General features: G+C 41.4%; 1 protein-coding gene across 3 annotated transcripts in view; it reads right to left on the reverse strand.

The window, feature by feature from the left end:
* Positions 1–27,378, reverse strand: part of cemip (cell migration inducing hyaluronidase 1) — a 264,056-nt gene that overhangs the window by 149,857 nt on the left and 86,821 nt on the right. For all 3 annotated transcript variants that reach the window (XM_084006631.1, XM_084006632.1, XM_084006633.1), the window contains exon 2: positions 2,518–2,689. In XM_084006631.1, coding sequence (XP_083862757.1) covers positions 2,518–2,572 — 55 coding nt within the window. In that variant the 5' untranslated portion in view covers positions 2,573–2,689. The remainder of the gene's footprint in view (positions 1–2,517; positions 2,690–27,378) is intronic.

The following is a 27,378-nucleotide window of genomic DNA, read 5'->3' on the forward strand; positions in this document are numbered from 1 at the left end:
ATAATAGAGTGATAATATAAACATATACTAACAACAGACTAATAAATATGAAGTACATAAGAGTACATTTTAAAATTCTAGGGTTGTTCTATGTGGTAACTGGTTGCTGTATGATTGCTTCTCTTTCTGTAAGTGTGTTGTATTTCTATATATGAAAAAGTAATATTGCACATAATATGAATATTATTGTTCTCAGTTTCACATGTTTAAGCTGACTATGCATTATTTAAACAACCTAAGGTGTCTTAAAGATTTTATCAGCAGAACAGGTTAGACACATTCCTAAAGCTTTAAAGTAGAATGTAATCCAATGTATCTGAAGAATTAACACTTGTTGCTTCATATATTTCCTGGAGAGGAACAGTAAGCCCATTAATTTATACAAAAGATCTCCTATTATTACTCCCACTCATCCTCGTTTATCATGATGTGTCTGGATTCCTGCTTGAGATGAGAAAGATTTGCTCACAGCACAGAAAGCATGTTTGCAGTCACATTGAAGCCCCGATCATTTTTTTTTATAAGGAAGTTTTATTCACATGCTAAAGGGGCCTCATATTACGATCTCGAGAAATTTTGCGCATCAATCATTTTATTTTCTGCATTCTGGTAAATGTTTCTTTCCATCTTACAGTATTCCATCTCATGATGGAATGAAGTCAAGCGTAAAATGCTACTCGTTTCACTCCATTTCTTGATGAATTTTAGGCAACTGAAACCTTTTAATTACTTATTTGCAGCTCCACATCCATGACCATACACAAATGGTATACTCCAGACATCGTACTTAAAAGTACTCTCACTCAATCTGAGGGCTGCAGGTTGTTGGCATCACCGTCAGGAATCATGCTGGGTCTCAGGGACTAATCCATCATAGCTCTTCACAGCTGCTGTGGTTTACATGTGGAGCAGATGCCGTGTTTGGGTACACTGACTCAAATAATGGAGAGTGATGTGCCAAACACGATGTGACAAGCCAGGACAACATGATGAAGGCAGCAGAGAGCTGACTGGAGAGCAGAGGGAAGGGCAGTAGTCAGCTAGTAGAGGTGCTTATCTGAATGGTCAACACACACTATGATAACGGACAGCACTGGTCCTGCCTTGTCTTCTTATTGTTATCCTATTAAAGACCAAACCCAACAATCAATGTAATCTGCAAAGAATTGTCTGATATAAAGTAGGTGACACTCTGTGCCTTTGTTGTTCAACAAATATTGATTCAAATCTTAATGATCTACTCTGATCTATGTGTGATCTGTACATTTCCTACATTGTATTTCATTTGTAGATATTAAAGATTTGTATTTATGTCAACAAATCCCACAAAAAAGATCACATCAACAATGTATCTACTAACCAGTATAGTGTGTGTGTGTGTGTGTGTGTGTGTGTGTGTGTGTGTGTGTGTGTGTGTGTGTGTGTGTGTGTGTGTGTGTGTGTGTGTGTGTGTATCAGATCAGCCTGGTTTCCTAAACATTACGTTTACGATACAAATTTAGGTTAACACAAAAATGTACTCAATTTTTACAATCAGGCAGGGAAACTCATTAAAATATGCAATAAATAAGATAATTGTGTATGAGGGACTTGACCCCAGATCCACTCCAATTAATATTTCTGCCTGCATGGCTGACTCACATTCTATGTATAATTTAGTCATTCTGATTTTCCTTGATTTAATCTGTGGAGACGGATCACTTCTCTGCTCTTCCTGAGATTTCTAATGTGCTAATTTGGGATTTGGGATGTAAGATTATGTGTCGTAGTGTAAGTGACTGTTACAGAGAGGCCAAGTCCCGCCCCTTGGACCACCATAGCACCTTTTTTATTAAAAAAATAAATCAGAGAGAAACATTTACTGTCTTTGATTCGTTCAACATATCCTTTGGTTTGCAGAAACGTTATTGTCTGGCGACTTGGTTGGATGATCTCTGTGACATGCTTTTGATTTTCTGATTTAAGTTGGACTTTAAAAGCCCATAAAAGATCGAGACTGCAGAACAGACGATGCATGTTTGAATGTGTGGAAAGTCGTTCTGTGTCCCTGAGCATGTGAAGAACTATGCTCAGATGAATAAACCACATTGACCATGTTTACTGCAACGACTAGGCAGAACTGATTTCAAAACATGCATGAAAAACGTGTTTGAAAGCGACACCATTACTTTCAGTGCTTGAAAGTATTAAATTTGTTTTTTATCTTGACTCTCACATGAATAATTCAGCTGCTCGGTTTACCCCAATTTGCCCATCCTTTTTATTGAAAGCTGCGTTTTCATGCATTTCTTGTTTAATTGCATTCTGATCACTTCATTTGAAGGCCAACATCATGAAATATGGAGGTTTAGCTCCTGCTCTCGATCTCGTTTTATCTCCATTTGTCTTCTTGTTTTCTACACATCGAGTAATGTTCATAATGAAATGTAATGTATCAGTTTGCTATGTGTCTTCCAGGCTGATGGAGTATTTCCATGCTGGGCCCTTTGTTTCTGAAAAAAGAACATATGAACTCACCTGCTTGGATGCAGGGGAGCAGCAAAGCTGCCAGAAACATGGTGCAGCTCTTCATCTCTCTCAACCACCGCTGTCTGGCTTCACACTGGTCAGGCCTTCAAAGGTCGCTTCAGACCTCCCAGTGGGTCGTTACGTAAGAAAGGCCGTCACAACGGAGGGCCACCAAAGGCACCTGGAGCATCACATTGAAATGCAGAAGAGTCAGTGGGACACAAATACATAGGCGACTCCCTGGTGGATAAGAAGGTCTGTCACACGTCACACAGTGAACACCGGCATTAACAGCTGCTTTTATTGTCAAAGTATGATGACGTAGATTCTTCTAGTGTCCGTAGGGAGACAACAGACACAAGCCGTTTCTCAATACCCAGTACGCCAAGTTCGAACTCGTGAACTCCGGGAGTCTAGACTTGCGGAGTTCAGTTGGAAGAACGAACTCCCGGGGTACGGGAGGACGGGAGAACGGGAGGACGGTGTTTTTTCTGCATTTGGAACAGGAACGTACTTGATGACGTCATCGTTTTTGCCGGTTGACGGCGTTCAACTTCCGGTTATTTTCACTGGTTAAAATAAAATAAACACTATAAAAAACAACTCCGTTTCATTTGTATATTTTATTATATATTATATGAGGATATAATATGATGTTTTCTTTTTATACAAATATGAATATACATTTTTGACATTCCCGCAAAAATACATAAAAACATTTATTCGCCCCAAAACAGTAGAATTTCAAAACTTCTAACGTTAACTTACAATTGTGCGTCTTCTCCTCCGCCATTGCTTTATTGAAATGCATTCTGGGATACGTAACTGCCCAAAGTCCACACAAGTCTCCTCCGATGCATCCTCGGTGAAATGGGCGGGGCAAGAACACATCCGGGGTATTTGACCGTACTTGGCCAGATGCGAACTTTGAATTGGAACAGTACTCGGTCCGACGCTGATGACGTTTCTCAAGTCCACAAGAACAGAAGTACAGAGAAGAACGCATATTGAGAAACGGCCACAGTGTTTTTTATACATGTCCTCAGATACTGATGCACTGTCACACCACACTGTCTCCTACAACATAATGTTCCCATACAACTACACTGCATTCTAAATAATATTACTTAATAAATAATTATTCTAACATACTGTGCACATAATAGAAATAATAGAAATGCAGCACGACAGAAGATTAAGGCAGGAAGCCTTCAGTGTCTGTCTGAAGAGGCATGTTGGCAGCAGTGACTGTAGGTTCTTCCTGACTGCAGCTTCACAACTTTTTTAATTCCTCAGTTAACAACTGAACAATGTGTGCTGCAGATTAATTCATCTAAAGTAAAATAATTGAGAAAGTTGTCCTCCAACAACTAAATCACTTCCTGGCTTCAACTGGCTGCCACAACAACTTCCAGTCAGGATTTCGACCTTTTCATAGCACCGAGACGGCCCTTATTAAAGTTGTAAATGACATCCGTCTTAACACAGACTCTGGCAAAACTTCAATATTAATGCTATTAGACCTCAGTGCTGCATTTGACACTGTCGACCACTCAATACTCTTGGACAGGTTGGAAAACTGGGTGGGGCTCTCAGGCACAGTCTTAAACTGGTTCAAGTCATATCTACAAGATAGGAACTATTTTGTTTCCATTGGCGACTTTGTATCAGAACCTACCAATGCAACGTGTGGAGTCCCCCAAGGTTCAATCTTGGGGCCGACTTTATTCAACATCTACATGCTCCCACTAGGACAAATCATGCAAAATAATAACATTGACCACCATTGCAATGCCGATGACACCCAAATCTATGTAGCACTATCACCAAACGACTATCACCCCATAGATCTTCTGTGCCAGTGCATTGAGCAAGTCAAAGACTGGATGTGCCAAAACTTCCTACAACTAAATGAGGACAAAACCGAGATAATTGTTTTTGGTGCTAAAAAAGAAAGGTTTAAAGTAATTCAACACCTTCACTCTCTGTCCCTGAAAACCTCAATCAAAGCCAGAAATCTTGGGGTTATTATGGATGCTGATTTACATTTCGACAGTCATGTTAAATCAGTAACAAAATCAGCCTAATATCACCTAAAAAATGTAGCAAGACTTAGAGGGCTCATGTCAGCTCAAGACTTAGAAAAACTTGTACATACCTTTATCATAGTAGGCTAGACTACTGTAATGGTCTCCTTGCAGGTCTTCCGAAAAAAACTGTCAGGCAGCTACAGCTTGTTCAGAACGCTGCTGCTAGAGTTCTTACAAAGACCAAAAAATGTGAGCACATTACACCAATTCTTAAATCCTTACATTGGCTCCCTGTATGTCTGAGGATTGATTTCAAAATCCTCCTGCTCACATATAAATCACTACATGGTCTAGGACCGAAGTATATCACTGATATGCTCCCACTACATAAGCCTTCTAGACCACTAAGATCTTCTGAGACCAATCTGTTAGTGATTCCCAGAGTAAACAACAATCACGGGAGAGCATCATTTAGGGCCCTAGTTTCGTGGCGCAGCGCAGGGCGGCGCAGGGTGGCGCAGCCGGCGCAATGCAAGTTTCGACCAGCGCAGCCTTGCGCACCGTCAGTTTGGCAGTTTGGTGGATCGCCTGCGCCAAGATGGGTGTGGCGGCGCAGCAGGGGGAGGCGTCACAGATTCAGCTTGGCGTAGCGGAAGTTTCGTGGCAAAAAGCCTCGCCGAGACTGCGCTGAAAGCTCGCCAGCTCCAACCTGGTCTACTTTCGGCGCAAGGCGTAAATAAAGTCCATTCATTCAATGCGGATCACAGCTGGCGGAGTGGAAGTTTGGCTGACGGCGCGCAGTGCGCACACGTCACCGAGACCTCACAAGCAGGTTTCCACAGTTCCAGGCTCATTTAAATGCAATAAATAATCACAACAAACACTATTTAATGCAACTAATTGAATCAACACGTGAATTTATATCTATATAGATTGTCCCGTCACATCTGACGTCAGATCAAAGGCGGATGGCACGCGTAACGGAAACTCAGCCTCTCGGACCAAAACATCTCCCTCTCTCTCTCCTGTTTTTTATAATATGGGCATTGTTATTATTATGATACGCGCGCACAGCGCGTGATGCGTGTGGTGGGAGCGGCGGCGCTGCTTCTGTCATCGGGTTGTCATGTGACGGAACTTGCACTGAACCTCCCCTAACGCATTAAAGGTGAGGAGAGGAGCTCATTTGATTGGTGAAGATCTGAATCGGCTGTGTTAATCCCAGTCCACGCCTCGTCTCCTCCTCGTCTTCCACTCACGCCTTCTTCTCCTCCCTCTTTCCCACTTGCGCCGGTGGGCGAGACGGGAGGTGTGCCTGCGCGAGCCTGCGCGGTGCACGAAACTTGCAAAGTCCAGGCGGACACACCCCGTCGGCGCGGTGCAGGTGCGCTGAAAGCTGACTGCGCCTGGTCTACGAAACTAGGGCCCTTAGTCACTATGCAGCAAATGGCTGGAATAAACTTCCTGAAGATGTAAGACTTGCCCCAACTCTGACCACTTTTAAAACTAGACTGAAAACTTTTATGTTCACCATAGCTTTCTGCTAAATCTTTTAATGTCTGCACTGTTTTTAATTATTGCAAATATGTTTTTATTCTCCTTTCTTTCTGTAATGCATTTTTAAATTTACCTTTATTTTCTTTTAATTCTTCTATTTTTTTTTCACTTTGTTGTATGATGTGAAGCACTTTGAGTCTGCCTTGTGTATGAAATGTGCTATGCCTAAAGGTTCACTAGTTCTGTTTTGTGAAGATGCTCCGACCATTCAATGACCTTCATAAAAACGTCCTGAATCTCTGTAAACTGTGCAGCTTTGTGCTCAGTGAGAGGCTGTGGGCATAAATAATAATACAAATAATAATAATTAATCATAATTTATTTAATCATGCAATTAGCTCTCTGTTTGACTCCTGGTGACTGAGTTGGTGGGAGTCTCTCTGTGCAGTCAGCTGTAGTATGCTGGCCAATTTATCATGCATGTACAGTTAGACTTGCTTAATAAGCCAGACACAGACTTATCTTTCATTCAGTCCCTCTATAACTACTCATGTCTGCTGTGCATGTGCTCTGCAGTTGATCAGGTTGTGTATAACCTATAAACAACAAAGTCTCATGACAGTTCATAGCACAACTTTCAGACTAATGTTTTTTCAATTAGTAATAAGTATCCTGCCTGCATCACATTTCTTTACTGTCACTCAGGAAAATATTACAAAACCAACGTTTAGGAAAACAATTATGTACAGTTATGTTTGGGGCAAAGAAACCCTCTTAGATAAAACCAACGTTAGGTTTAGACAACAAAACCAACATTAGGTTTAAACAACAAAACCAACGTTAGATATAGGCAACAAACCCAATGTTACGTTGAGACAACAAAACCAATGTTAGGTTTATACAACACAACCAATGTTAGGTTTAGACAACAAAACCAAGGATAGGTTTATACAACACAACCAACATTAGGTTTAGACAACACACAACCAAACCAGCATTAGGTATACAACACAGCCAACATTAGGTTTAGAAAACAGACAACCAAACCAATGTTAGGTTTAGACATAACCCCTTCATGGATGTTGCAGTCACATGGATGCATTTCATTTGTGTGTCCACCATGAAAGAGCATCCTCATTAACTTTACATTGATGCTGTTTTAGTGGCATGAGACTGGGTTGTTAAATATGTATCCTCACAGTTCAGAGCTGTGTGGCAATATCCCAGGTAACCTCATCTGCACATCAATATGAATCAGATGATTATCTCATCCAGCCACAGATTAATACCTGGGCTGCAGTGGCAACAAAAGAAAATTAAAGATTGGATTTTCTCTTGCTGGCATAGCGCCTGTTTGAGAAAATATGTGACTTTTGGTGATCACAGTTACTGTGTCAGTGAAATAGGAAGCAAAACTGCCGCATGGCTATTACTGTCTTTATTTAATCTGGTTTCTAATCTTCTGATTAAAGGGGTAGAAGCGTTTGGGTCCTGTAGGAATCCACAGTTTCCAGGAAAAACATGTCACAGTCATTTTGTACATCAGTCAGCCTACTTGGAGATTGTAGAAAGATGATTATTGTCATTATAGGTTTTGTACAGAAGCGTACTACAACATGTACCATGCAGATTGTAAACAAGCCAATACTAACTGATCCTTGGGATTGAATCAGATCAGAAAAGATGCCTGAGATCAGAGAATTTAAGTGGCAGCTTTCGAGAATTACTCCGGTGGCTCGGCTTCACTTCACAATTGCATTAGCATGAGCATAAGCCCTCACTGAAATGGAAAAATGCATGGACAAGATGGACAATAACAGCTGGTCAAAAAGTGTGTCTGCAGATTCCAACAAACCAAACCAAGAAGGATTGTATTTTTATCGTCCACTTTCATTTTCCAAATGAGTTTGTTTGTTTCCAACCTGCCTGATTGTCTGACTGCTGTGTTTTGTAATAAAACGTTGTTTTGCCTTTAATTGCACCTTAAAGAGAGTGTGTAGGAATGACTCCCATCTAGTGGTGAAATTGTATTTTGCATTCAAACGTATAGTGCTCTCTAGCGCATCGCATCGCCTTGCAACTACGGTAGCCGTTATGTACCAAGAAGCTATGACAACATGACATCCAATACCACTTCACCAGTATTCTTTCAGGTGATGAGCTTTCAAACAAATGTGTGTGAGCATGTAGAAGTAATTACTCCTCCAGCAAGATAGTGATTTATGGTGCCATGTTTTTATTGGTTTATTTTTAATAGCCTTTCATTACTATGCTGTAGCCTATAGCATCAGCTAACAACTAGACACACAACATACACAACGCTCTCCGGGAGCTCCACGGGGGAACAGCGGTACGTGGGCACACTGTTGTCCAGGAATGGGTGCATCACGGGGGAGTGAAAAAGTCAGTTAAATTCGCTGTCCGCCCCAGGGGAGAGCCGGTCTGGCGTGCACCCTCTTGCTGATGTGATCTCCTTTCACTCACACTGGCTCTGAACAAAATTGCTTTTAGGCGTCTTCGTCTTCAAAATGGCGGAACGACATGGAAGCCTCCTGAGGACTTACCCATCTAATGTAAATACAAGAAATTCTTCGCTTATGAGGGTAATTATACACTTATGAGGACCTATTTATGAATGAAGATATTGATTTTAGGTAATAAATTACTTACAATGTTACAAACTCCCTTTAAACGCCCCACACTTCACTATCGAGTTACTGAAAATCACTAGCATACTGTTTATATGGTATTGTTTATTCTATTGAAAACATGACTGCCAAAGTTAAAAAACCTAAACACAAAAGAATCACTACATTTGTATCGATCCCTGATGAGTTAACGAAGCAAGCCGGACGTGACCTTCAGCGCGTCCTGGAAGGAAACAGCAACACGCTGAAAGGGAAGAACGGACTTCAGCAATTTGTCAGGAAGATCATTACGTGGATATTTAGGGATTTATAAGTAGTAAGTGTGTGTTTTACACTACTCAAGTCTTTCATATGGGACACTTTGTACCTTCAGTGCAGTGACTGTTTGACTTTTTGTTGCTGTTAGATGAGAAGAAGAAGAAGAAGAAGAAGAAGAAGAAGAAGAAGAAGAAGAAGAAGAAGAAGAAGAGAGGAGCAGTCGTGACGAACACATCCGCTGGAGTGGAAGTGAAGGGGAAAGTGATTACAGGGCTGTTCAAATGTATTCCCATTGATGCATTGTGAGTGGGATTGTGTCATGAGGGGGCTCACGTGTTTTCTTCTCCTGACTTGGCAGTGAAAACTGGTTCAGTGTTTCTGGCTCGCAGTCAAGAATGCAGCCTCAGAGGAATACACTACATGTTCATCACTTCGTTAATCATGAAAAACTGAACAGGTAAAAATAATGAATCATTGTAACAGTCAAGCCGCATAGAGATGCGAAGTCCCGCCCCTTCCAGAAAAAAACATGAATTGTACCATGAATTACATATATGATGTTTGTAAATTTAAAATGTAATTTATTTTAAATCAAACCAAGCCATGTAACTGCAACAATGAATTGAGAAGAAGCAATTAACGTATGGGCCACTTGGTGGAGATGGATCAATGGATGGACTCCTGGATGTTGAATATGCTTTTTCCTCATCAGGCTACAGTATTTACAGAGATGTATTACCAGAGAAGGATGTGCCAGTGTGCAAGCCTATAGAAGGGGGATTTGTTTGGTTTTACAATAACCATTTTGATCTGAACAATGAATAACATTGATATATTAAAATGACATGCTAGCGCCACAGAAACAATTTAGGTCTAGGCAACAAAACTTCTTTGATAGGTGTTGGGGAACTAGCAGGAGCAGATTCAGTTATTAATAGATAATTATTTATATCAATAGAATTATTGATATTTATAGGATTTCTATATGATGTCCCCATGCACCTGACCCACTTGTCTTTTCAGCTGTTCCTTTACAAGTTTCTTTAGTCTGACCTTATTTCCGGAATTAACCATGAGTTGGTTGAACTCAGCAGCACTTGGAAACCTGTCTTCGGGCTTGGGAAAAACATTTGGGCCTTTTGGATGTTTTGCTGCATGACGATCATGCTCATCATCCTTGATGCTGAAAGGAAGGTCATAGCACAGATTTCAGGTGCATGGGGACATATACTGCGAGGGAGAAACATCAACCAACCTGAGCACTGGCGTGGCTAATGGGGACTAAGTCTTCAGACTTCCAGAAGCAGATACAATGCTGCTGTCTGCCTATGCAAAGGTGAGCGCCAGTAAGTACACTGGACCTGTTGTTCTAGACCAGGGGTGCCCAACTCCGGTCCTGGAGAGCCCCTGTCCTGCATTTTTTAGGTGTCTCCCTGCTCTTAAACACCTGATTCTAATGATGTGCTCGTTATCAAGCAACTAAAGCTTGTCACAGGTTTGAAAATCGTTTGAATCAGGTGTGTTAGAGTAGGGAGAAACCTAAAACATGCAGGACAGGGGCTCTCCAGGACCGGGGTTGGGCACCCCTGTTCTAGACTGACAGACACAGATGTGTATGTCCAAGCAGCTTAGGTCTCACAGCAAGTCAGAGGTGATCTGCTGATTAAACGCAAGCATGCGTTAATCAACTGCCGTGCTATACTCTCGGAAGAGGTTGCAAATATCATCATACCTCTCCATGTGATCACTGGCAGTGACCACACCTCAGGGTTCTATGGGCATGGGAAGAAGAAGGTGTTGAGAAGGTGAAGATCAATTCTTAGGCAAGAGAGCTCCTGGGATGAGTGGGCGAGAGTCTGGAATTAAAACATGGAGTCAGAGTGGATATGAAGGCATTTGTCCTCTCCATCATTTATGCTGAGTGCAGATGTGAGCTGCGGGCAGGCCAGAGTTTCCTAATGACTGAAACTGAAGAATAAGAGTACAATCTGTCTCCCACCTGATGATGACTCTTTGAATCTTCATATGGAAAGGTCAAACTACCTTACATATTGCCAGCTCCATTACAACCTACAAGAGCATCCTTCTCCCATTGGTCACAGCTGGGAACTAGCCGTCAAACCCTGCCCCCCTTGCCCCAGCAGCTGAGGTGCTGAGGTGTGCCTCATGACTGCTCAGATGAGAGTAGCAGTGATGATGAGAGGAGTCAGTGTGGAGATTCAACAGATTCAGATGGAGTCTTTTTAGTTCAATTCAATAAATAAATAATAAAAAAATGTAATGTTATGTCAATAAACAACTCCAAGCTAAAGAATCTTCTCTGTCTCCCTGCTTTCATTGGTTCCACCCCAGACATCTGATGACCTATGTGTATGTTGTAATTTTACTGTCCAGAAATGAACTCAGTATGAGCAGACCCTTCATTTGAGCCTAATATTAAGGCTCTATGACGAATTTGAAAAATGTACATTTAAAGAGCCAAAAGTGGCAGCCATCTTGAATTTGAAGGTCAAAAATAGGTCAAATCAATACATCTACATCATTTGTGAATATTTTGACCCAAATAGTCTCAGAAACCATGTATTATGCAGCACTGTGGGCAAAACCATTAAAAAGTTCATTTCCAGCTTGGCTGACAGCAGCCATTTTGGATATAGGGCTCTCCCAAAATTTCCCCACATTTTTTTGAGGGGCACCCCGGCTCATTTTTTCATTTAAACGTATAGGTTCAGTGAGAAACGAACCTTTGCTCTCCACGGTCACTGAACCTTTATAGATGAAACAACTATAATGAAAGTATCGCGCTGGTCAGTGGCGTGCATTAATGTTCCCTGAATGGGAGAAATATGTTCCTCCACCAGGAGAGGATCACATCAACCATTCATGACAGGTATCAGCACAATCCCACTGAAGTCGGCTAACTGCGTACACTAACACCAATGGGTTCCATGCAAAGAGGTTTTCAGCTGGGAAGAATGTTTTTCTGCCAATGTGTTTCGTATTTACCAATGACCAGAACCACATCCTTTTCAGGAGGTGAATGCTGTGTATTTCTTTTCCTGTCATGTGAAATCATGTTGAAATCGTGGTGGAGAGGAGACAAATGTGTAGAGCCCAGCAGGCAGTGTAAAGATACTCGTGTCCCAAAAGAATGGGAGCTTTTTCGCCTGCCGATCAAATGCATTCTCCCAGATCACACACGTGTGAGCAAAGGCAACAGGCACTTATGTGAGGCATTCATTCATGTAACCCATATGAAATATAGGGCTATTAAACCCTTAATTGTCATTTAGAGATGCAGTTACTTATTTTCTCCAGGAGAGTGCGCAAGGCAGGATTTGATTGTTATAGCAGAAAGAGGTACCTGAGAACCCTACTTTTGTAGTGGGGGGGGGTCACTTTTAATCGCAGCACCGACAAGAGCAGACAGCGTGGCTGTGTCCAAAATCATTCCCTCCCCCCTACATAGGGGAGTTCAATGTTGACCACTATATAGTGGACTCATCGGCAAAATGACAAAACACTTTCGGACACTACACTCTTAAATAAGGGTAAAACCCTTTCCCAAAGAAAGGGTTTTACAAGGGTTCTTGGTAACACTAATGGTTCCAGTAAGAACCATTTTGATCCAGAGAACCCTTTAAAACCACTTTCCTGAATAAAGGGTTTTAAAAGGGTTCTTGGTAACACTAAGGGCTCCAGTAAGAACTATTTTGATCCAGAGAACCGTTTTTGGAAGAAAGAGTTCTTCAGGGATTGTTGAAAGCATGGGTATAAGATCCTTTGTCACCAGGGACATACTTCCTGATAACACTTACCAATAATGGCACAAAATACAATTCCTTGTGACTACTGATACAAATACTTTTCATATCCATTTTTTTTTGTTTTGTTTATTTGTTTTTTTTCTTCTTCTCCAGATCCTGTTGATCAAACTGTAACATAATTGCCCATCTTGGGATTTGAAGTCACTGGCAGTAGTGACTGAGCTAACCAGCTAGCTGTGTTGAGTCATCAGGTCCACCATACTAGTCTATTACCTTACACCTTCTGATCAGACATACAAATAATGGCCTATAACTGAAATGTTCTGTTACCAATTTATTTTCACAACCATAAATTATAAGAAAGCAAGACCTTCATCAGCAAATCTTGTTGACCCAGGCAAAGATTAGCTGTGACGGGGATTTTAACCCCCACCCTCCAAATCTAAGTCTGTACCATTACCCACTGAGCTATCCAGCAGAATGTGTAGAGTAGGCACTCCTCTGACTCGACAATTAGCTCAGTTGGCTGGGAGCTGATTCTTGGTGCCAGACGATGTGGGTTCAAGCCCCAGCAAGGGTGATAATGGTAATGCATCAAAATACCTGGTAGTCTTTGTGAAACAAATCTACACACATTTTACCTCAAAAACAGATTTTTTTTTTTTACAGTGGTTTCAAATCTGCCTGCACGACAGTGAATGGCTTACTCAATTTGTGAAGCCACAGTTGAGTTGCCACTTGTCAATTAGCTCAGTGCAATAGACAATGGTCTTTGGTTCCAAAAATTGTGGATTTCAGCCTCAACTGGTCCAAAATGAACATTATAATGTCAACTGTCTTCCTATTCTCCTGTTTGTTGCTCAGAATTGCCTAAATTTGTCAAAAATAGCCCGGACCCGACCCATCGCTGCCAGCAGCTATAATTGTGTTTATTTTTTAAAGTTTAGTTACACTACTCCAGGGGTGCCCAACCCCAGTCCTGAAAAGCCCCTATCCTGCATGTTTTAGGTTTCTCCCTGCTCTAACACACCTGATTCAAACGATTTTCAAACCTGTGACAAGCTTCAGTTCAGGGGTGCCCAACCCCGGTCCTGGAGAGCCCCTGTCCTGCATGTTTTAGGTTTCTCCCTACTCTAACACACCTGATTCAAACGATTTTCAAACCTGTGACAAGCTTTAGTTGCTTGATAACGAGCACATCATTAGAATCAGGTGTTTAAGAGCAGGGAGAAACCTAAAAAATGCAGGACAGGGGCTCTCCAGGACCGGAGTTGGGCACCCCTGCTTCAGTTGCTTGATAATGAGCACGTCATTAGAATCAGGTGTGTAAGAGCAGGGAGAAACCTAAAACATGCAGGACAGGGGCTCTCCAGGACCGGAGTTGGGCACCCCTGCACTACTCCCTTCTTCAGGGGGAAATGAACCCTGGTTCCCTGCAGCAAGGATATAACCCCTCTTTCTGGGGCATCTAAGTGAGCTATACTACTCACTGGACAAAGGCTTTTGAAAGTTTGTTACAGGTCACAAGATCTAGAGATACAGTTTGAGGGTGTGAGTTCAAGGCCTGGTTGATGCAGAGTGACCATGCATCCATCCATTGTCTACCGCTTATCCTGTATTCAGGGTCGCGGGGGGGCTGGAGCCAATCCCAGCTGTCATTGGGCGATGGTACACCCTGGACAGGTCGCCAGTCCATCGCAGGGCCAACATATAGAGACAAACAACCATTCACTCTCACATTCACACCTTTAGATTTAGATTCATCAATTAACCTATCCCCATCCTGCATGTCTTTGGACTGTGGGAGGAAGCCGGAAAACCCGGGAGAACATGCAAACTCCACACAGAAGGAGCCTGAACTCGAACCCGACCCGGGAATCGAACCCAGGACCCTCTTGCTGTGAGGCGACAGTGCTACCCACTACACCACCGTGCAGCCCGCAGAGTGACCATGTTAATGACAATTTTACTCATGTATTTGTCTCCTCCTCATACTTTTCCATGATCGGCCTCATCCCATGGCTGCTGTACCCTGCTGACTGGCTTAGTCAAGTTGTGAAGCTGCACATAAGTTCAGTGATAAAGGAAGGTCTTTGACGTCAGAGGCCAAGCCTTAACTGATGCAAAAATCATATTGTAACACTGACTTTGGGGCTACCGCATCAGGGTTTGTTGATGCCAGGAATTGAACATTAATCTCCCAGGGGAAAGGGCAAGGTTTGGTGTGTTGGGCCTGGGAGCTGGCCCCATGGTGGCTGTCATGTGAGAGTAAAGATCTGGTTGCCCCATGGATTGCACCATATGGTCTGGTCTTCCCCATCTACAAACCAGGTGTGACATACCAATAGTGATTACTGTGAACAGAACAGAACAAAGAAGAACAGAAGAAACTTCAGAGAATCAAGGTGAGCTAAATATAATATCTTATTTCGGCATGCTCGAACCTAGCTAGGACTTTTATGGTGAAAGTTGGACTAAGCATTTGTTTCTTGTTATGTTTTGTTCGTTTGCTTGTTTGTTTGTTTTCTTGTAGAAATGACTTACACAGCTTGGACGAAAGCCGAAGTGTGCCATTGGCTTGAAAAAGAGGGTTTTGCTGAGATTTCCATTATTGTTACAATACGTAACATTTTGAGTACTTGTTACATAACACTGAAAAGTATTTCAACATTATTTAAATCAATGTGAAAACTTTGTGGGGGTTTCCTCACTTCCTCATGATTATGTTCCACTGTCACAATTAGTACGTACAGTATGTACTCTGATTCCTTACAATGGATCATGCATTATTTTATTGTTTGTAGATAGCTTACAATAAGGCGCAGTAAATGCAATAAGTCACCTTGGATTGATGGAACTAAAACTCTTTTTTGTCTCCCCTTTCTGCCATGTCACTGTTGCTGACAAATTCACCGACTGAGGACAGCATGATGTGTCTGGCCTGTCATGTTGCTGATTCCACTGGACCTATGCTGACTTTTGACCTGTTCTCCACTGGTACCTACCCTGGACCATCTTTAAATAAATGTTTTTCTCATTAAAATGTTTTGAATGTTTGTTCAATGTCAACATGATATATTACCACAATATAATGTGAACTAAACTGATCTGTAGAATACAATATGGTTCTTTATAGAACCCTCAGAAGATAAGACGGTTATTTGTGAAAACCTTTGAAAAGGGATGTTTTTAGAACCCCCTGTGTGAGGTCTAGATGAAACCCTTGAAACATGAAAGGGTTCTTAGTGGAACTACCTGTGTGGGTTCTAGACGTAACCCTTGAAAAATGAAAGGGTTCTTAGTGGAACTCCCTGTGTGGGTTCTAGATGAAACTCTTGAAATATGAAAGGGTTCTTAGTGGAACTCCCCGTGTGGGTTCAAGATGAAACTCTTGAAATATGAAAGGGTTCTTAGTGGAATTCCCTGTGTGGGTTCTAGATGAAACTCTTGAAATATGAAAGGGTTCTTAGTGGAACTCCCTGTGTGGGTTCTAGATGAAACCCTTGAAATATGAAAGGGTTCTTAGTGGAACTCCCTGCATGAGTTCTTTGTAGAACCTCTAATGAGGGGTTCTGGATGGAACCTTACACACACAATTCTAGGTATAACCCTTGATATGGGGTTCTCGGTAGAACCCTCTAAAAGGGTTCCAGGTGGAACCTTTATAAAAGGTTCTACCTGGAGCCAAAAAGGGTTCTCCTATGAGGACAAGACGAAGAACCTTATATGGTTCTACTTAGCACTTTTATTTCTAAGAGTGTACTCGGGGGGTTCCTGACATCGTTCCTGACGCATTCATTAATACATGTCGGATTCTGCCGATGGCTCTCAAGTCTCACACGCATTTCCACCTCTTCACAAGCTCCCACGCAAAGAAGTTACCAGGATAATTATTTCTTTAATACATATTTGTTGCGAAAATTTACAAAACGAAAATAACGAGTCCTCCAACAGGGAGGGAGATTCTTGAAAAAATAAAAACTGTTTAATCCTCTGAAACTAGAAACAGAAAGATAATTCCATGTCCACACCTCATTGTGTTTCAGTTGTACTTGCCCTGAATAAGTCATCATAAAGAGTCAGAGATAATTGAGGAGGGAGTCCGTTATGTCTGGCCACATCTATCCATCAGAACACACTCCTCAATCTCTGCTGGCAGCAGGGCATAGTGCAGTTCTCCTGCCAACCAAAAGGAGAAGATATTTCAGGATCATTCTGGTGTTTCAGTGAATGTTCTCAGTGAGAGCAGGGAGGAAATCTGGTTCACGTGCAAGAGATAAGCAGCTAATGTGAGGACCCAATGTTACTCCACTTCCCAGTCTGCTTCTAGCTAATGTCTACTGGATAATAATGAATGAAATAGTACTACGGCTTACTCAGCAATGAGAAATCCGAGGCTGTTGTGCACACATCTAAAGAAACTTGTCTTCATCATTACATCCCGGATCAAGCTATTGCACATGACGGGCGGACTGTGTATACAGCACTGGGGGGAGGTCTCACAGTGTCTCACAGCAATGACGCTTGGAACTGTATGAGGTCTTCAGCAGACACATGACTAAACTACCAGATGGAGTTTTTATTCTAGCTGGTTTAATCAAACACACCTCAGACTTCTTCCACCAGCATGGATACATGATTCACTGGACCATGATTACGCAAATAATAGCTGCATTTCAGTCAGACAACGAGTAAGCATGCAGCATCGCCAAAGCAAAACTGAAAGCTGGAATCAAGGAGGTGGAAAGTGGAGGCGTCATGAGAGACCTCAATACCAACAACGTGAAAGATATTTGCAAGGTGATCCAGAATGTCACAGGGTCCAGAAGCAGTAGCACCCCGTCTTGTGAGGTCACACTGCCAGATGAGCTGAACACCTTTTATGCTTTGACCTCCCCAACAAAGAGTCAACAAAGAGTCAGCTGTCAAGTCTGCACCACCTCCAGAGGACCAGCTACCACCTGCTTCCAGACCACCATCACCATCCCTGTACCTAGAAAGTCTGCACGGCCTCCAGTGGGCCGGCTACCCACCTGCTTCAAGACCACCACCACCATTCTTGTACCTAGAAAGTCTGCACTGCCTCCAGAGGACTGGCTACACACCTGCTTCAAGACCACCATCACCATTCCTGTACCTAGGAAGTCTGCACTGCCTCCAGGGGGCTGGCTACCCACCTGCTTCAAGACCAACACCACCATCCCTGTACCTAGAAAGTCTGCACCGCCTCCAGATGGCCGGCTACCCACCTGCTTCAAGACCAACACCACCATCCCTGTATCTAGAAAGTCGGCAGTGTCTAGTCTATGACTACCACCCCTCCACCCTCCAGTCACCCTGGACCATCACCAGTATCCACAGAGAGCCAACAGATCCACAGAAGACGCGGTCTCTGCTGCACAGAATGTTGTTTATTGATTTCCACTCAGCATCTCCCCTATAAAACTGATTGGTAAACTTAACACTCTGGGCTTGAGTACCTTACTCTGCAAGTCGTTATCAGACTTCCTCACAAACAAGCCTCCACACCCCCTCCACTGTAATGTTCAACAGCAGAGCAGCATCAGCTTCACAAACAACCTGACATGGTCATCACACCTCCATCCGGGACAAAAATGTTCATAATCGGCAGTATAAAAATGACATCTCCATCGTTGTGATGTTCCAAAGCAGTGCAGTTCTTCAATATTTTCAGTCCCATGGATTCAGATTTAAGTGAGAGGCAGAAGGCCACACAGTAGCTTCTCTGCTTCCAGGCCCTGCTGCTTATTGGACACTTTATGAGCTCAGAACAACTGTGAAACTTTGGACACAAGCTGGCTACACTCACACATACTTCCTAAAACATGAACTTATGAGCAAAACTATGGCACTCTCCCTGCTGCAGCGTCCTGCCACACATACAGTGACACAGCAACACACCCAAGTTAAGTGAGGGTGGAGGATACATTCAAAGATTGTTTTATGACTTCCACACTTACAGTTCATCTCTTGAAAAGGCACACATTAAGTCTGTGAATAGTACGTAATAACAGCTCTGAGGCAGTACAAAGTGTTGGGTGGAGTTCTGTTATTGTTTTACCAGCAGCTCTGTTTGAGGTCTTACTCAACTCTGGCCAGATGGAGGTGAAGAAAATCTGCTGACTTGTCACACACACACACACACCTACCTAAACTTTTTTACATCAGTGCCTGAATAAATGTTTTGCTCCCTGTCTCGTCTGAAGGAAGCCAATGCCGTTAACGCCTCAGGAGTACTGTTATGGATGTCGATAAGCTTCTACTAGATTCCATTAAAAGTGGGAGCGTCACATATCCCAGTTGGTGTAGATGTGGTTTCAAGGGATGTTTCGGTAGCCAACTGATTTCATGTTTTCACCTTTCATGTTTTCTATAATACCGTCATTTTTTCTGACGCCTCCTCTCTGGCTTTCTGACTGCACCAGCACAACATAGCTTCTGTTACTGGACAAATATCATTGAATGGGCACATGTGCACACTAATGCTTTTTCCACACAAAAACGCAAAGCAATTTTTAATTTTACAAATGATGCGAACGACAACACTAATTACACACTGTGTCTTCAAATTCTCTCAGCGTTGAGATCCTCCTGTGATTATGAGATTGCTGAATCAGAAATGAAGGAAACAAGCCTCCTGTGTCTGTGGACCCCCAGAGCTCTATGATAGCAGCTGACATTAGCCGTGATAGATAAAACACTGTTGGTCTACATGGACGTAAGCCACTACCATTGCTATTACCACCACTACTAGTATTAGTACTACAACTATGCTATTCCCCACAAAAATCTATTATAATTGAATAAAAGTTCTTGAGTTGACCTAATGTCCAGTTTAGATTATTAAAAAACACATTTACATTGTTGGGCATTATTGATTAACAATTAGAGCCACCCAGATTATTATGACATGGATTTAAATGAAAAAGTCATGCTTTAAAATCATTCTGTTAATGCTCCCCCAGCAAAGTGCAACAAAAATAGGTCTAAAGATGAGTACATTCATATCCAATCAGCGTGATGACAGCCTACATTATGCACCAGAGACCACTGACCTGTAAGCATGCTGGGACATTTAAGGTAGTCTGGGAATGTTTGACCTCAAGGTTTACAATAGAAGGACTTAAGTGATGTGATTAACACTCTTGCTGACAATTTAAAGCATTGACTTTGGCATTTTGGCCGTGCCATCTTCAATTTTTTGCAAACAGGAAGTGACCATATTTGGACAGCTAAGTTTTAAAGTAATCTTAGCAGCTAATTATTTCTTTTTTTCTTATCTTTATTCCTGTTTATAGTCATTAACCGAATGTGTTAAGAAATTAACATTGTATATGGGAACTATATACAATGTTAATTTTTATCCGATTACTCGATTAATCGACTAAATAATCGGTAGATTACTCGATTACAAAAAGATTTGACAGCTGCAGCCCTAGTTACATTTCATAATTAGCTTTGGCTTTGGATGCCCTGGTATTGTTGTTTGTATTTGCATACAATTTTCCCGTGCATCTTTTTGTCTTTTTATGCCACTTAGAGGTTTTTGTTGACAATCCTTTTGTCAAATGCAGAGGTATATTTTCTTGTTTTCTTACTGCAGAGCGACTTTAAGGTTTCACTCTTTTTATGTATTTTATACACAGATCTATTTTTGTGGTGTAATTTTGTATTAAATTGTTTTTAGAAGGACTTTTAAGCCCATTCTCTTCATTTGTATGTAATGTTTGTTTCAGCAGTGAGCCTTTGCTAAAGTCGTATGGTGGCTCGGCTTTGTGCTGGTGCGACTCACCAAGTCATCACTTCCAGCCTTTTGTGCAGAAAACACAAGCAGAATCACCAGAGCAAAGACACTGGAGATGACTTAAGGACGTGGCAACAACCCATGTCAACTGAAGGAATACTAAATGCTGGAGGGGAGCATTTTACTCACTGGAATCTTTAAAAGAATACTCAACCCTTGAACTGGCTGTTTGAATATCAATTACTTACTGAGTGTTACCTTGAATTCTTAGACCTTGAGGGAAGAGTATAATTTGGAGCAACAAGATTTTTACAGATTCCTCCAAATGCGACACTACTTAGGAACAGTCATGAGAGGTGTGAACTTGGCAAACTTTTTTTAAATCTGCCTATGACTCTGACTGCAATACTTAAATTGTTTCTAGGATATACAACTGTCTCTCAAATAGAAAGTCAGAAGGGGCTCTATATATTAAAGAGAAATGGGATGGGGAGAGTAATAGGGTCCTCTCTGGGGAGGAGTGGCGTGGGATCTGTCAGATGTAGTGGAAAACCACGAGTTCCCTCATTTGGAGGGAATTCTGTTGGAAGAGCCTTGTTCGTTTCTTTGCCACTCCAAGGCAGGAAAAATATAGAACTTCTAATTCAGGCTGTTGGAGGCAATGTCAGGCCAACAACGCAAATCACTATCATATATTTTGGTCCTGTCCAGTGCTGGGTTCTTTCTGGAAGAATATTCATCGAACTTCAAAGGAAGTGTTTAAGTGTGTTGTTCCCTTTAGATTTGAGTCTTGTATCCATGTAATATTCCACAAGGGATAAACTCGAAGTACTACGGAGCCCTGGAGGTGACATGAAGGGGGGAAAAAAACGAAGGTAAAAAAAAAAAAAAACTGAGAAGAGGTATGTACTGGGGACAAACGCGAGATCTCGAGAAAGAAACTCGAGATATCGCGATAGAAACTCGAGATCTCGAGAAAGAAACTTGAGATCTCAAGTTTTTTTATTTTTTATTATTATTTATTTATTTTTTCAATAAATCTTTATGAGTGTCTTTTGGGGTCTGCAGCCTTCGGAGGAGGAGACCCGTTGCCTCCGTAGACCGCGTAGGCTGGGTCCTCCGAAGGCTGCAGACCCCAAAAGACACTCAATAAAGATTTATTGAAAAAAAAAAAAAAAACTCGAGATTTCGAGTTTCTTTCGCGAGATCTCGAGTTTCTTTCTCGAGATCTCGCGTTTGTCCCCAGTACATACCGCTTCTCAGTTTGTTTGTTTTTTTACCTTCGTTTTTTTTCCCCCCTTCATGTCACCTCCAGGGCTCCGTAAAGGACTTTTTTTTTACTGCAGGTAAAAAAAGCTATAACTAGCAAAATGAGGACCATGTGGTTGAAGCCCCAATCTCCTTCAAACGAGGACTGGATAGATATAGTCCATCAAATATATGCCATGGAAAAACTGACATACTCCCTCAGGGCACAACATGATAAGTTTACCAATATATGTTCAAGGTGGACTGACTTTATTAGACTTCAAAGACAAGATTTTACATGAGACATATGTGTGATGTGGCTTGAGTATAACCTTTCCTCCCAGTTTATGTAATTGTATTTATTACAATTATTTTTATTTTTTATTTTTATTTATTTTAATTTTCATATTTTTTAGTTTGGTGTCCATAGTCTGGTACCAGTAAGAATGCCTGTGAATTGGGACCAAGGTGAAAGGACTGCTACCATTTTACTTTTAAAATGGTGGAATATACTGTGTTGATATACTTGTGCAAGTAACTTTGAGTTTGAGTGTCACTTTTGGTTTTACATCCATCATGACATCCACACACCGCAGCCACTCACCCACATTTACACTACTGATTATACAGATAAACACACCTCATCTTTTGTCTATGTTAAAATTTAAATTCTTGTGTTAATAAATTATTTCATTTATTGGCACTCTTGCGTTCCGTTGTTGCTTTTGTCACTGCTTTTTGAGCCAGGCTGTGACAAATGTTTATGTTGAAGTTGAATTTATGGGATTTTATTTGATCTCATAGGTCTTTTGGGTTATAAGGTCCCTGCTTCTTCCTTCAGAGACTGTTAGTACAAGTTTTGCTGTCTGTTGTACACTATGGCTGCCAATAAAAAGCTAAATAAAAAAAACATTTCCTTCGTGCCTCCAGGGTGAACAGAGAATCAAAAAACAGAGACAGATAAACTTTATCAGATCATCTCTTTACAAACTGGTGCGAAATAATCCAAGTCGTATTCATCCAGTGTTCTCACCACTTCACAAACAAAACCTCACTATTAAAACACTCCACTACTGGACAAAGATTAGGCAATGGTGGAAGTGTTTTAGAGTTTGGAAATGGATGTTTGATATTGTTTTGCTGTTCTTAAATGTGGCCTCCATTTACTTTAATTCATCAAGCATTTACTCCGTTTTGGGATTATTCGCTCACAACAAACTCATGAGTTTTTTCTTCAAGAATTGAAGGTAGTGTGGTGAGTAATTGATAAACAAACTGTCATTTCAAGGGTCCGATCACACTGAGACGCAACGAAAAAAATGTGTCGCCCACAATCTGATTGTGTTCCTGGTGCGGTCAAGGGCCGAAGTGCCTTAAAGTTAGGTTCTCTCTGCTGGCCACCAGGGGGCAATTACTCTCTGATTGTATAGAAGTCTATGAGAAAATGGTCTTACTTTTCTCTTGATGTATTATCTCAGTAAACATGAGTTTATGGTCTCAATATCTAGTTCCAAGTCTTCTTCAATCCAGCATGATGTTCATTTAGTAGATTATGGTCCATATAGAAAGAAATTCCAAGATGGCAAAATCCAAAATGCTGAACTCGAAGCTTCAAAACAGTCCACACACTAATGGGTGACGTCTCCATGACTATCTACACTTCTTATATATGGTCTATGGGTTTGGCATTTTTCCTGCAGTTTTTAGACAGTTTTAGACAGGCTGTGCAGTACTTGCAATGTCACACAAGCAGTCATCAAGATGGAGCAAGAGGCGGGCTTTACTACTCAATCCTTCCTGTTTTGATGGCGTTAGATGTGGCAGGAACGGACAATAAAAAGTTGATATTAGTGGTTCTTTATTAGGAGGAACTGTATATTATTTCAGTCTGTTTCTTTTTATGGTCTTTTCCCCTCCTCCTTATCTAACAGCAGAGCAACATCAAGAGGTCCACGTCTACTTGAATCCACATCTGATCACTTGGTTGATCAAATACCTGACTACACAGGATCATCAGTTGATTGACCAAATCGCTTTGACAAGAGGTGTCTTTGAATCGGCTGTGTTTGCTGTGAGGCATCTTGGTGTGATAGGAGCTTATGGGTGAAGCAATCCTTTTTGAATAAAAAAAAAGCAATTAAATAAACAAAGAACTTCATGGTGAAGAACCATATTCATCCCCACAAAACAAATTTGACAACCTCAATGTGAGAAGCATCACTTCACCATGTGTATTAAAGTGTGATCAGTGGTGGATCACCACATCAATGGAGACCACACTGAGCAGGAAAATTACCAGAAATCTCACTAAGGGCTTGACAACTGGCAATTAGCAGCAACAGCAACAACACAAACAGTGCATCTTCTTTATTTTTTTTCTCTTCTGTGTTCTGCTTTATCACAGCAGAGCTAATCCCCACTGGGGACGGGGGGTACACATGCCTTTAATTTCCCTGTTTTTTTCCTCTCAGGCTACATACAGCCTGCCCTATCGCATAGCTACTCAGAGGTGAAAAGAGTGCTGCATGTTTTTTCAAGTTAAAGCAGACTGCAGGAGTTTTACATATAAATGAATTCTGATTTAGTCTATCGCCTCCAGAGTTATGAAGCAGTTGTGGTGTGTGTGGCATCCTTCACATGCTGGCAAACCAGAAGTGATAGGTTTCACATCTATCAACCAGAGCTAAAAGGGGTCAGAAAGTGGGGAGAGACTAGAACGACAGAGGTCAGGCTACTATGTGCAGCAGTAATCAAACTGAACACATTAATCACAAATATGACAGCTTTACTTGATTTACACTTACACACTATTCCTAAACCCACTAACACCCCAAACCATAATGCTATCTATCAAAAGACAGACACATTACCCAAAACTCCTAACACTCTTGCCTGTTTACACACATGATTCACTTTTTGTGCAAAACTGTGCACACAAACGGTCTTTGACATTGGTTGCACCTTGTGCTGATTCACAAAGCACTGGCATTCAACATCATTAACTGAAGTCATCACAGCTTGAACCCAATTAGCAAACAATTCCCCAGGTAGAAACACTAGGGGTCAAAACTGTTTACACACCAGTCAGAACCTCAGGATAGATGGATAAAAGGGCCATGGGGTAGGTAACTAGTTTTGGAACGATGGATCCACATTAAGGAAGAGGAAGGACACCGGAGAGGTAGGAGAGGTAGGAGAAGTGCAAGTGTGTTCACTGAGAAGTAGGGACATTTTCTCATTGACCACCATGCAATCAGACTTATTTTTGCAAGCAGAGGAGTCGCCCCCTGATGGCCAGCAGAGAGCAAGTTTAAGGCACTTCAGCTTTGGCTTCATTTTTCAGAACCAGAGGTTGCCGCCTGGTTTAGCCCATATTTAGACTATGTTTTAAAAACCTCAGCCAAACTTCCACTGGCTGAGGTTGGAAGTTTGTCAGCCAAACTTCCACTCCGGCGCCGTCAGCCAAACTTCCACTCCGGCAGCTGTGATTCGCATTGAATGAATGGACTTTATTTACGCCTTGCGCCGAAAGTAGACCAGGTTGGAGCTGGCGAGCTTTCAGCGCAGTCTCGGCGAGGCTTTTTGCCACGAAACTTCCGCTACGCCAAGCTGAATCTGTGACGCCTCCCCCTGCTGCGCCGCCACACCCATCTTGGCGCAGGCGATCCACCAAACTGCCAAACTGACGGTGCGCAAGGCTGCGCGGGTCGAAACTTGCATTGCGCCGGCTCCGCCACCCTGCGCCGCCCTGCGCTGCGCCACGAAACTAGGGCCCTAGATGTCTATTATACTTTGACTTTTCAACCAGTAACATTTATTCAACATATTTTAGATGTCAAATTGCTTTGGATATCATGCTGGTGAAGAGAAAAACAAACTCTTATGTACTTTTAAGACAATTCTTTATGTGACATTTACCTGTTTACAGTTTTTTTCAGTCGCTAACAAGCGTTTGTCCAACCAGTCACATTTTCAAAACTCTAAACACAATTAGCACAGCATCGGTCTTCTGTGGCCATACCATTCACACATTTCATGTCGTTTTCACACAATATGCAGTCAGTGAACACAATTCCACAATGCTTACATTTTCTAAACAGACAAGCTATACCTCCCAACAAAATTATGGATTGTTTTTGTATTATTTACTGATCAATTCTGTATTATAAGTCTGATCAATATTCCAAACCTTAGATACAGTATAAAAACCTCTGCTTCTGCAATGATATCAGTTCAAAAACAATATCAGCTGATAATAAACAAACAATTGAATAATTGACACACAGCTGATTTATGTTGGCTAAATTGGGCCAACCACAGCTGATTCCAGTCTGGATTAGACTCAGTGGCAGGGGTTATTTTTTCTATTACACTGACACTTATACAGTAAAAAGAGGACTTTGAGGAGTGATGTCTTCGGAAACAGAAACAGAAAAAGACTAACTTTTTATCTGGGCTTTTTGCTGTTGTTTTTTTGTTCAGAATGCTCTTGGGTGTTTCATGGATATTTTGTTCAATGTAAGCAATACTGTAAAACTTTTTCTGTTCTATCATACTGTAAACAGTATTTCTACTGTATCTCCTGTAGTAAAAAGTAAAGCAAAAAAAAAAATTTGCTTTTTACTGGAATGCTTTTGAATGTGAACATTACATGTACATACAGTTCCCAACCAAGAAATGTAGTGTAAAAACGGTGGATTGCATGTTTTGCATGCAAATACCTGTAAAACCGAAACATAAAAGTCTATGCAGTTTTTGTAATGTCAACAATGGCCAGTATTTTGAAACCTGGTGTACTTTGATTGACTGCATGTACCTTGTGAAGTAAAAACAAGTGTTTGTCTTTGACAGAATAATTTCATTTTGAGTCAGATTTCCAGTCTTTTGGTAAAGTTAGTGTGTGCAGAGAAAGATGTGTTCTATTTTGAAATGAAGAGTTAGTATATATTTAACAAAATGCGTTTTTGAGAAGAAAATTATCCATTTGGCCAATTGTGTTTTGTAGGTGTGAGTCTGTGTTAAGAGTTTAGAAAAAGTATCTGAAGTATGGGTAAGTGCTTGTTAGCGATTGAAAAAAACTGTAATACAGTTTTTTCCAATTGCTAACACACTAAAATGACATGTATAGCACAAATATTTAAACTTACACACAGAGACCAAAACCTCTTCTCAAGTCTCCAAAACTTTAAACACATTTTCTGCTTTACACACATTTTGCAATTCAAAATGGCACTTTTTAAATGCACTGAACACGGTTCTCTGCACAAGACACAACAATCTGACATAAAGTAACATGTTTGCCATTTCAAAACACTGCCATTAAAAATGACAATACATGAGCTAATTGGCCTCTATGTGTGCCACCTGGCCAAACAATTGTTACACCTCAATCAGGAAGTAGACACTAAAAGACCACAGATGAGCACCTTTTTTTTTTTACAACATAAATGGAAGAAGTTGCAGTGAGAGGAAGAGGGAGGGTGAGAATGAGAGGGGGAGCAAGAGTGAGAGGTAGGGTAGAGCTGGTAGAGGAGGTCATGGCCAAAGAAGACAACAACTTTCAAATGAAACCAAAGCAACCTTAGTTGATCATGTCATCAACCATATGTGCATATGTTGCACTGACTTGTTTGGTGAATAATAAAAAAAAATGTGTG

This window comes from Eutrigla gurnardus, assembly GCF_963514095.1.
Source record: "Eutrigla gurnardus genome assembly, chromosome: 1".
Lineage (NCBI taxonomy): Eukaryota > Metazoa > Chordata > Actinopteri > Perciformes > Triglidae > Eutrigla > Eutrigla gurnardus.